This window comes from Pempheris klunzingeri, chromosome 3 (assembly GCF_042242105.1).
Source record: "Pempheris klunzingeri isolate RE-2024b chromosome 3, fPemKlu1.hap1, whole genome shotgun sequence".
Taxonomy (NCBI): Eukaryota; Metazoa; Chordata; class Actinopteri; order Acropomatiformes; family Pempheridae; genus Pempheris; species Pempheris klunzingeri.
Window position 1 is genome coordinate 27,009,922 of NC_092014.1, and position 12,377 is coordinate 27,022,298.

At 42.5% G+C, this 12,377-nt stretch overlaps 1 protein-coding gene across 1 annotated transcript in view; it reads left to right on the forward strand.

Annotated features, from left to right (window-relative positions):
* Positions 1-12,377, forward strand: part of sh3pxd2aa (SH3 and PX domains 2Aa) — a 94,236-nt gene that overhangs the window by 69,542 nt on the left and 12,317 nt on the right. The window contains exons 9-10 of the mRNA XM_070855927.1: positions 6,252-6,365; positions 10,789-10,872. Coding sequence (XP_070712028.1) covers positions 6,252-6,365; positions 10,789-10,872 — 198 coding nt within the window. The remainder of the gene's footprint in view (positions 1-6,251; positions 6,366-10,788; positions 10,873-12,377) is intronic.

Here is a 12,377-nt window from a genome sequence, read left to right on the forward strand (position 1 = left end):
CCTCCTTACCAGGAGACTAGACCGAAAACAGCATTCCATTACAAAACGGTTTGTGTTGGTTGGGCCATGTTGTTTCATCTAGCAGTAAGATGATGTAATACATTATTAAGAACAGCTACAAACCTTTTGCCTTTAGGCAGCATCAAATAACACATTATACAAACTTGCTAGGTAGAAGTACACTCCAGCCATTAGGTATTGCCACCAACAGGACAAAAATGAAATGAATAAGTTGCCCACTGTCCATTGTCCATCTCTTTGCAAGTGGGCATATTCGTCTCACAGTAATGTGGGCCAGAACACCCTCACTGAACTTCACTGGTCAGTTTATGCATCACTCCACGCATATGCTGAGCCAAGTTATGCTTTGCTTTAATTACTCTGAGTAATTTTTCTCCAGCTGGCTGCCAGTCTTTGGCCCAGATCTCCTCCTACGGGACAGATTTCCTGTGAAAACTGTAATCTAACTACAGGCACACATGAGGGTTAGCCCACTTCTCTCAAGGCCCAGAGAGCGACTGCTTGTCCGTCTTCCTTGTTCAGTCTCTTATACCTACATCTGCATCTCCATTTTGTTTTTCTTACTTTGTCTTCAGTCTGTTCTGCTGTCTGGGAGAGTCGAGTGTATGTGCGTATTTGAGAGGGTCCAGCACGGTTTCTGGTCCTCATTTATCTGCTTTTACTGTGCCCGCTTTCTCCAGAGCTGGATTTATGGGAGAACTGGGCCCTGTCAAACTCTTGCCTTGCACTACCATGTGTGCACATGATGTAGTCTGAAGCTTGGCATGTGTGAGTAAGATAGAGAGGCTGCTTGACTGTTTTTGGCCATGGGGATGTTTTGTTTTGGTGTGCATATGTGAAGAAGACAGGAATGATGATGGCCAAGTTATATTGATTATTTTTCTTCACACATCCCCGTCAGTGCTTTCAAAAGGAACAAAAACAAACATTTCAATACACAGTATTTTATGTTGTGCACCATCTACATAACAGGTCACACCATCTCTGGACATCATGTTTTCTCTAAAAACCAGTGATTGTATATTAGAACAGGAAGCACGCTTCCTGGCGCCAATTAAAGCTCACTAATGAACATGTTTAAATTTTGTTTCTTCATGAAATTAGTATAAAGTGATGAACTGTAGACATACAAACATATTAGTTAGTGAGCTTTAGAAGTCCTGGGATGGATTTTGTTAGCCAGGCTAGCTGTTTCCAGCTTGACGCCAGAATCTATGCTAAGCTAAGCTAACTGACTGCTCTTTCCTGTGCACACACAGGAGAGGGGCATCAATCTTCTCATGTGACTCTTGGCAAAGGAGCTAAAAATGTGAAGTTTCCCCCAAAACCTTTACAGTGCTTTCATAATGAACTAGAAATCCTTCTGGCCAGAGCAGGGAGACTTTGACGGCAAGTAAAAAAATTGGAAATAATCTTTGATTCCGATGTCAGCTTTGTTCAGTGGTACAACTAAAGAGACTTGTGCAGCCTGTGTTACTTCAATCAACTACAACTTTAAGAACTGAAGCAATTATTTTATTATTTAGTGGTCTGGAGAAAGTCATTCATGATTTTAATTCGCCACATTTGGACCTCTGCAACCCTCATCATTCTGGCATCAGTTGAACATGTCTACAATGTCCTCATTGTGGACAGCGCTGCAGCTGTTAAACAGCACCAATGGATGAAATCACTCATTCCTGATTTTCTATTTTTGCATGGTGGAGTATGATTATGCCCGTTTCCAAATGATCAGGCCTTTTAACTTCTGCACCTCAGTGATTCCTCTGGAAACATGCACTCCTATCTGTGTGTGTGTGTGTGTGGCAGCTGGAGAGCTCACACTTGCCACTGTTAATGGCAAACAGTCACTTCAATCCTCTATCAGCGCAGGAGATTTATTACTCTGTTTTTCCAGGTGGGCTAAAGGGAGGAAAAGCTCTTGCATTTGTCTCCGTGCAGAGCTACTGCTCTCCTCCATACAGGTGGCTCTAATTCCTCTTTAACTTTTTGAGTAGTTGCAGCGAATCAGCCTATGAAAGCCCTAATGTGTTTCATATGGAGCAAGCTGTTTTTACTGCTATGCGGACCTTTCACACTGCAGCAACACAGAAAATAGATTAAAATCTTCAGGAATGTGCACTGAAGCATCCAAGGCTGCTTTAACAGTTCACATATGACCATGTACAGAAGAAAATCAATGCTAAATTTGGAATTTATTTTCAGAATGTAGCAGAATTTAGCATTTCTCATACAACAGAGGACCCTCAGCAGGAAAGTCCTCTAGATGCCCAGCTTTGACAGCCCCTCCCAAGTTTACAAGTCATCACCGTTGCAAGTGCTGTTCATTACAACACTCTTAAACCAGAAGCTACAACATAAGATTTAATTAGCATAGTATAACTGTCGTGTTGTCGAATGCAATTTCATATGAAACCACTACTGTACCTCCAACAGTCAAGGCCGAACAGGGTCTTAAATTGATGCTAACAGGTCCAAAATGATTATGCTGACCTCACCTGAAGCCAAACTGCACTGTGGCGTCTTGGTACAGTGCATCCATAGAAAGTGAGTGTGACTGTGAGGAGGTTCAGGTTTTAGGAGCTACACTGCAGCTACTGTACATAACCCCGATCTGTCTGTCGGCCCCCAGATTTAATTAGCACCTGTATTGACTGCGAGACATGACCTGCGGAGGGGAAATTCAGCTGAGACACTGTTTCAGTCTGATTCTGTGTGCGAGCTTGTGTGTGGGTTGGAGGAAGGTGTTTTATGCTACACGTCGTCTGCCCCACTCTGCTGATATGCGTAGATGGAGATGAGGCCACATGCAGAGGATTTGGGCTGGTTCCTCTTCTGCCAACCCAAAGTGTGGACCCAGTAATATTTTAATGTCTGCTAGTGTAGCTGTTCTTGTTGTTCTTACAGTCTGGCATAAACAAAGCTTAGCACCACGTGTGAGGAACATTCAGCTTTTGTGGTGCTACTGTTCATGAGACGTATCAGGAAATCTACCACGCAACATAGCATACTGTTCATTGCATGTGTATTGGCAAAAAGGTGTTCTGATCAATTTGATAACTTATCAATCAAGATATACAAAACATTTGTGAACGCGAAGATTCACTTTTTTTTCGTTATATGTTTGTGTGTCGCCTTTGACTTGTGGTTAGTTATCATCATGAGCGGCTCTAAATATGTGAAATATGTGAGTAGCACTGTTATTATTAGATAACTCCTTTACCTGAAGTACAGGAAACATCATTTTGTGAACCGCACTGCTTAAAGGGGATTGTAATTTCAATATCACGGGCCCTGAAAAGGTATCACATAATATTTCCTCCTTAAAATGTATAAAAACCAGGGGCATATGTTATATATTTTGTTCTGTTGTGTGCACACAGTATCCCATATGTTTCCAATGTTCAAACCTACAGAAATCCATAAATTCTTTCAAGGTACCTGCACGTTTCATTTTGTCACCTGTCAGTGGCGTCAGGGCCTCCAGCTGCTATAACCTCCTTGGAAACACAGGAAACACCAGATCAGTGTCAGAGAGTGAGGAAGGAAGTCAGCCAACTAGCAGACAATTGTGCCCATTAACAGTAATACGGCAATTTTTCTTCCACACAGCATCATTTTTCAATTAATTGTAGCCCTGTAGTAATAGTGGAATAGAACGCATATGAGAATATTAAGTAAACAACAATGTTTAACACATTTGTAAAGTTTAAGTGTGATTGTTTTGACCACAGACAAACAACGCTGGGCTCCCCCACCCCTGAATTTGCCACTTAGTGTTTGCTACAGCAGCTGTATGAGTGGTCGACTCCTCTAATGCTAAGTTAGCAAGTAAATCATGTTAGCTTGTGGTGCTTGTAGCAATCTCATTGGAATGGAATGAAATTACATGAATAATCGTTAATAAACATAATGGGAATAAAAGATAGATTCATCACCTCTTCTGTGAACATTATTTCAGCTGGAGTCTCACCGTGTAGCTCAGTTTTAATCTACAACACAGCCATGCAGTTATATGACGATAATGCACAGCCCCCGTTCCGACCACATCTCAGTGTCACTGGGGTGGGGGTATATATACTGTAGTTGCTTAAACTGTGGCCACTTTTTACAGCACTAACACACCTTCCCCTTGTTACCATTACTGTTACTTTCCCAATGATACAGCCCTATGTTACAGGCATATTTTCCACATCACTCATAATACGTGTTAATGCGATTGGTGTCTTGCCGGGTAATAAAAAAGGGCGTGATGATTTGATTCACCCAGGCCTCTCAAACCACATTAGAGGGTGAGCCATATGGCTGTAAATACATTGGAACAGCGATGACCTAATTGTTGGACTCATTTGCAGAAAGAAAAAAAAAAAAGTTTGTTGCCATTTTCATTCTACTTCTTCATCTCCACTCGCCTGTCTAATTCTGTCACTTCTACTGTAATTACACATTCGGTCACTCTTACATACAAAAGGATATACAAAAGGTAAATGTAAATCCTGAGGCAGTGGTGATATTTAGGGTGTGTGCAGAAAACACATATCACATCATATTACGTTTTGAAGCGCCCATGAGTAAGGCACTGAATCACTTATTTCAGTTGACCTGCCCTTCCACATATATTCTTCCACACTGCTGTAGTAAATAGAAATAGATCTTTTGCCAACTTTTCATGGTAAAAAGTAAAATGCTGAGTCAGCTGTCACACCAGCCTTCACTGTATATATTTGAAGAATGTGTCATGCAGGGATTTTCCAGCCAGAAGCTGGAGGGACTGCGGTAATGAAGTCACATCTCTCCATTTTAAGACAAACGACATGTTCAGCTCCATCAGGACCGCTGATATGATCCCAAATGTACGCAGCACACCAAGTCAAACAATGACACGTGCAAGTTGTCAAAATGTGATCGATGTGAATGATTTGCCTCTTGGTTCTTCTGGTTGTGGTCGCTGCCCCTAAGTGACATCTTTTTGTATTTGTGTCAAGTCAGCTCAGTGGATGCTGTGACAGCATAGCCTCCGTGTGACCCCTAGCTTCTCATTAGTCAGTAGCGCTCATGCACGACCTCTCCTCCGCAACGTTGGAACGTCCGAATGGATGAAACGGCTAAAGCTGAATTCAGATGCAGTGCAACGGTGTTATATGACACCGCGATGTTTAATTCAGACGTGAGCGGAAACCCTTCCAGCTTCGTGAAAAGACACAAGATTAGTCAGGCGGCGTCAGAAGGACATGAAGGACAGGACAGGATCAACTGCAGACACTGCAGCAAACGTTTTCTAGCTGTTTTACAAAATAATTGCGTGTCATTAATCCACGTAGCAAAGATTTCCAGTACATCTGTAATGGCCTCATGTCAACATGCTAAGATGACTTGGTTAAGTAAGGTATGTGCTTGTTCGAGTCATTTTTGGCTGATATTGGTCTGTCGGTTGGTCCGCCACTGTGGTCAGCGCTTTAATATCCCAAAAACATTCACGATCCCAAAAGAATGAATCCTTGATGGTTTCCCTTGACTTTTCATCTAGCGCCACCAGCGTATCAAATACATCACTTCTCCACAATAATGATGGAAACATGCTAATGTGAGCCTGTTGCCATGGTGATATTAGGCTTTCCTTCTTCACTTGTATTCTTATTAGTTTTTGCCTTAACCTTGGCTAATCCAACTCGGAGCCACTTATCTTGGGGTTGTTAGGGAGGTCTGGCCAAAGCAGCAGCAGTGTAACATGTTTCATAACAAGTAATACTGAATTATCTTCTTTTTTACCACCTACAGGTCATCCCAACCAGTTGCAGCTCATGCTTTTTAAACTTGTGTTGATCTATGTTTTGCTTCAGGCTCCAAAACTTTCCTCTGCAGTGTCTTTTTTTCTCTTTCACTGTCTGGTTTAGTAATGAGGAGAACTTTCCAAGTAGGTGAAACCTCCAGCTGCCACGGGTCTGCCTCACATCTCTGTGTCACACAGACATAGGCATGTCCAACATATTATGTACACTTTTACCACCCGTGCACAGGCTGAATCTGCTATAGTGCAAATGCTGGCTCACAGTACATCGTGCTACATTTGAGAAATGAGCTACAATGACGTGTAATTTCCGTTGTTTGGTGTGAATCACCATGTGGGAATGATGTTCGCTGCCATCATTCAGGCCTTGATGATTGTTTGCAGTACTAATATGTTCATCTCTCTGTCTTTTTTCATCCCTCCTTCCTCTCTCTCTCTCTAGGCTGGTGGTTTGTCAGCACAGCAGAGGAGCAGGGCTGGGTGCCGGCCACATACCTGGACTCCCAAAATGTAACCAGAGATGATTTGGATCTGGGTACTTCCAGAACTGGAGAAGGTTAGTGCAGACACACACCGAAGCACAACATTATTAGATTCATAAAATACAGAAAGACATAAACGTCGTTCTGGTTATTTGAGAGACACCTGGAACCTGGTGGAGCGGACCATGATTTCTCAATAACGGTGTTTGGTGGGTGGTTTTTCAGTGCTCACATCTCGATCTGAGACTAAAAGCAACACACAGAAGTCAGCGCTAAACTCATGTACACATGCAGACACTCACAAACACACTTCCAGTCACACATTAGGAACCTTTAAGACCACAGTCGCGGCTCCATGGTGAAATGGTACCAGACCGCAGCCAAAGGGTTTGCAATATTTTGGCACCACAGAAAATTCCTTTGGAGTCTCCTGGGAGGCTGCAGCTCTTGCAGGAGCCTTATTTTGTTGTGACCCTTTCCTCCCTAATGTTTAGTCTGACCGCTCAGATGGAGCGTTTCATCACTGTGTCATAACCCCTCTCTGCTTTTATGTGCACATGACACACAAGTATGCTTACATGCATGCTTAAAAATGCACATGGTTTGTCTGCAGCAGTGTGTGGTAAGGAAACAGGAATGGTGCAGTAGGTTATTACTGTAGAGTGCCACTGGATTACCTAATAAACATTTCTCTCTCAAGAAGATAGTGCAAGCCTTCACGTTTCATTGCACTGTGCACATTCTGCAAGACACACACAAAAAACACACACTCTGCTAGAATAGATGTTGACAGTACCTGTAACAGTGGAATCTCTTACAGTCCTATATCCTGGTGGTGGAAAAGCAACCTAATGGATGTGAAACTGCCTCTGGGCTGGATGTTTTTACTGTTTTAATGGGTTTTTCACGTTTTGCATTGCTTTATTTTTCAAATCATCATTTTTCAAACTTCGATTTTATCTGGTGTGCTGTAGAACAGTAAATTGGGATTAAATAATTAAACATTTAATTCATCCCTTTAACATGATGAATCCGTTTAATTACAACTCGGTCTTCTTTTTATTGCTTCGCTTTTGTCAGTAATTTAACATTTTAGATTGCAATTTTTTGGGTCATTAATTTGAACGCCGTTCACTGAATGAACCAACACAAACTTTGTTGAAATGTGGTGTTTTAGAAATTAGCTCTACGGTCAGTTTTCTCCCCTGAAATAAGCCAATCAGAACAAATGACGTCACGCTGGCATGCCACTGTTCCAACGGCACGTTATTCTCAAACCCCCAATCGTCTGACAAAGGTCCTATTGGACCAAAAGCCCATCATCCAACAGTCGGTTATTTAACCCTGTCCCTAACGCCACAGAAAGGTAACAATATGTATAGCCTAACCTTAAAGCCTACATCTAATGAGTCGGATGCAGGACGTGCATCAACTGAAGCAAAACTCGCGATTTTACTCCAACATTGGAAAATTTGTCTGCAAGAGTAAAATCGCTTAGAAGGTCATTTGGCGTAAGGCCAGTAAGATATTTAATTAATGGCAAAACCCCGCCAATTCAGTACCAAGGACAGGGCCGGCAGTCACTGAACCAACGACTGCAGGGAGAGGAGGTGTTTTCATAGCAATAGTAGACATTTTTCAGACTTTAGGGGTTTAGGAATAATGGGCCATCAGAACAATGGCCAGTCCGCAGCTACGCAGCAATGTACAGGAACAACAGTGGCCATGTCTCACAGCAAAAGGCTCTCTGATAAAGTCCGTGAAAACCAAGGATATTGGCACCAAGGGAGCCAGTTGGCAGCTTCTACAGAAGCACATCAAGGGCATAAGTACTGGCATTAGAGTGCATGTAGCCTGTGGCCTGTGATGGTAGTGAAGTAATAGTCACCAGGTTTTGATAAGAAGAATGTGTGAATCAAAAATAGACCGAATTTGATCCTTTTTTAAAAACTGTTCACAGATTTAGTATTCCACGCCTGTAACATTCTCCCACTCACGATGGCATTACATCGTACATTGCTACGAAGAAGCCTAATTGGGAAAGAAACACAAATAGCCAGAGAAGATGGATTATCTAAACCTCTTTATTTAGGTTAAAACTGAAAGAAATGAGCACAGCTAATGTTAGCAATAATTCCTCAATCACAGGAAAACCACATCACAGCGGTTCACTTGGTGAGTACAGTCAGCTCGGCCTAAACTACAAAAATATAACCTAAGTTGTAATAAAGCGGAATCATCCTTTAAGCCTGCGGGTTGGCGGGTTACATTAAAAGAGAGACGCACTCATCTCACTGCCTTCATTCTCTGTTAAACAATGCACTCAAGTGAATTTATGCAGCAACAACAAAGAAATACACACACACACACACACACACACACACACATAGTCTTTCCCCTCCACCCCCGTCCTCTGTGAGTGGCCCCCATTTTCCCATTACGCCTGGTGTCTTAGTGTTTGCACACATCGTCACTTCTTATTTCTGATCTCCCCCTTCCCGCTTCCTGTCGTCTCTTACATCTCATTATCTCTGCGTGGTCTGTAACCTAATTCCACTGACAGCTCAGCTCGCCAGAGAGGAACCGACAGACGCGGCCCGGCCCCACTGAAATTACCTCGGAATAACATTTCCCTTTGTGCCTTCCTTTAGCTGATATTTCAATTAGGAGGTCAACGGGAAGGAGGGTGGCGCTCGGTGGGATGGATGAGGAATCAAAATGGAGAGGAAATGACAAGTAGCAGAAGCAGACAAAAGGGGGAGAGAGAGGCCGGAAGTTGAGCAGAAGGAAAGATGGAGAGACAAGAGGGTGAAGACGGGGCAGAAGACCGGCAGTGAGCGACAGAGAGGGGATTCTATTACAACAGTGGAAAGACAGATAAAAGACAAGTGCTGTTTCCATCTATACTTCCCCACATTAATGTCTTTGCTCTTCACGTGGCCTCAGAGAAGCCGAAAGTTACTCATCATGTTACGACTGCTCCTTTATCATACAGGCCTTGGACTAACAAGGAGTGAGAGAAGTCAAGAGTTCAGCCCTCAGCAGCTACAGACTGTGCTGCTGTCCCACTGAGATACTGTATGAAGATGTCATTAATTACCAGTTTACATCACTGCGATCCACGCCTTGTCCTCCTTCCCAGCAGAGGATACAGCTATGTTAGCCAACTGGTTTGCCAATTATCATTAACCAGCACAGTGGGAACACTAGACGCTGCACACATCTCCTTGTTATCAAGTCAGTTCAACCAACCTCATGCTTTTGTTTCCACATTTCAAAACATTCTTGAAGTATTTTTACTGCAATGGAGATTTTTTTTTTTATGGAAAGAAGTTATTTGGACTTCCAGACGGAAAGGACTGTGGACACATATATAAATGGATCCTGACACAGCTTTATGCTTAGTCACTTGCTCATTCAGAGATCTATGCGTATCCATTGTCATCTCAAGGCACTTTAAGTGTTTTGGAATCAAGAAATCACAATTGCTGCTTTTCTCTGTTTTGTATCATTCTCAACTGAATTCCTTTGATTGGTCAAGACAAATGATTTTAAGATGAATCCTTGGGCGTTTTTGAACCTTTCATAATCAGATCATTGTTTGATTAGGAAGACTCAGAGGAATTGATTATAAAAATAACTATTAATTGGAGGACTTCAATAGGTTTGATGTATCTGAGGCTTCTTATGGCGACACTTCTGTCTGACTGTGAGGACGCAGCTGTGTGTTTGACAGACGGACTGTAGCTGTCTGCTCGCCTTCCTGTCGCAGTGAAACCTAACTCAGGGCCAAGATGCCTTCTACAGTAGCTGACTTTGATGACAAATATGGAGAACTCGCTGAGTGCCAGTGTCGGCTAGAAAGCAGCAGCGATTTTTGCTTTGGTTTCACATTCACGAGACCCCTGAATGTTGACTGGTAAATGCTGTTTGAATTAAAAGTGCTCTGACACTATATAAAAAAAAAAAGAAAAGAAAAGAAAAAACTGTGCGGTGGTACCTAACTCAAGGTACATGGTGACTAAAATGACGTATTAAATTCATATACAACATAATGAATATGCATAGCACGGCACACATCCACCTATAAATTATGGTACACACTTGTTGGTTAGCCACAGGCAGGTCCTGCGCTCTAACTAATCCTTCATGTGCCATTTTGATTTTTGCTTCCGTCTCCATACGCCTCAAGAATTCCCAATGGTTTACCTCCATCCTGTATATGTGGTGGAAAATGTGCAGTAGTGTGTTAACAATAAAAACTAAAGGTTTGGTTGTTCTCATCAAACAGCAGCTCACTTTGCATTTAACACAACCTTAAATAAACCTTGTTACCATAGTAACACGTGATCTACCGGCTTCATACTAGATAAATCCATAACAACAGGGTTATGGATTTATTTTTATTTTTTTTCCTTTGTTCACTTTGCTAATTGATGCTTCTTACACTAACTCCACACTTTGTTTATCTTCTTGGTTGCTCCTCATCATCATCAGTAACTAAGAGACGCAAGGCGCATCTGAAGAGGCTAGACCGCCGCTGGACGCTCGGGGGTATTGTCAACCGCCAGCAGAGCAGAGGTGAACATGGAGACACACACACAGACAGACAGACAGACACACACACACATGCACACACAGAATACACTGTTAGCAGTGGGCTGTGCATACATACATCAGTGCAAACCTGCACGTGTACCTACAAGGACACACGGAGTTATTTTCCAACCAGCTCATTCGTATGCACACATACTAACAGAACACACATGAACATACACACACAGGATGCACACACACACCACAGATGCATTCATAGATGAAAATACTTTCACACACACACACTCTTCCAATCTCTCTCTGTCTTCAGTTATTTTCATTCATTTCTTAAATGCTTCATTGGCATAAGTGATGATGAAGTCACTGTTTTTCAGATTCCAGACACATTTTTTTTTTTTTATATACGCTATCATAGCATTATCTTTTGTCAACAATCTTCATACGATCTGCAGAAGTGTTGCTCTTTTACAATTGAGACAAGAAGATTTAGGGGACTAAGGTGCTAACGCTTGTTCACATAATGGCACCTGAGTCGGCTCTTTTTTGCTAATGAAGATGGTGAGGTCCTAAATGACGATGGACCTGATGTCAGGATTACACATAACGATACAACACGAGACCCGTGGTAACAGAATTGGACCAGAGTAACTGTAATAAAACGTGGACCTGAACCGGCACAGGTCCCAGGTTGGATCCTGAGGGTTCAGGCAGGCCCGTGAAGACCCCAGGTTGAGATTAATTTGTCAAATACACATAAAATGTTGTTTAAAGTGATGAAGACGTGGGTCATTGTAATAGCAAGAAAAAAACCCACACATACAAAACACACCAGCTCCACATACTGTTAGAAGCAAATACACAGTCCCACTGCTGAGGCCCTCCCGTGGCCCCACTCTTCACATATTTTGTGGCCACATGGTAAACAACCTCATTTACATCCTCAGTAGTCAGCCAACAACAACTGGCCCTTAGCATCTACCGGGAGCAGCATATTGGGTGGCCATGAGTCAGCTCTGACGGTAAAATCTCAAATCACACTCCATCAAACTCAGACGTTCTTCATCTCACACTGAGCAACAAAATAATTGGACTACATTAAACACATTCGGATAATTAAGGCTGTTCGGCTCCCACAGCACAAATGCAATAACCTTGATGGCCGCCGAGCCATTTGAACATAAACAATTGTATAACGGCGTTGCTGCTCAATAAAAGCGAGCTCCCTGAGGTTTAAAATGCTGTTAGTGACGTTCGCTTTTTGCTTGTAACTCTACAAACATAAAAATATTCTGGCACATTTCTGAGTTGTGTATTTACCTCTTAGCTGACTGCGGGTTCTGTCGAGTCATCACTGCTTTAATACCGACAGAGAGACATGAGTCTGTGTCTGAAAAAAACAGTCACTTCTCTTTGGAACAAGTCGGCGCTTTACTAATTCAAACTTTACGCAGACTGTCAGTCAGGCACCTGTCTGGCTCAGGGATTAGTCAGAGCTCCAAACAGACGCCTTTTACTTACAATTTGTTTAT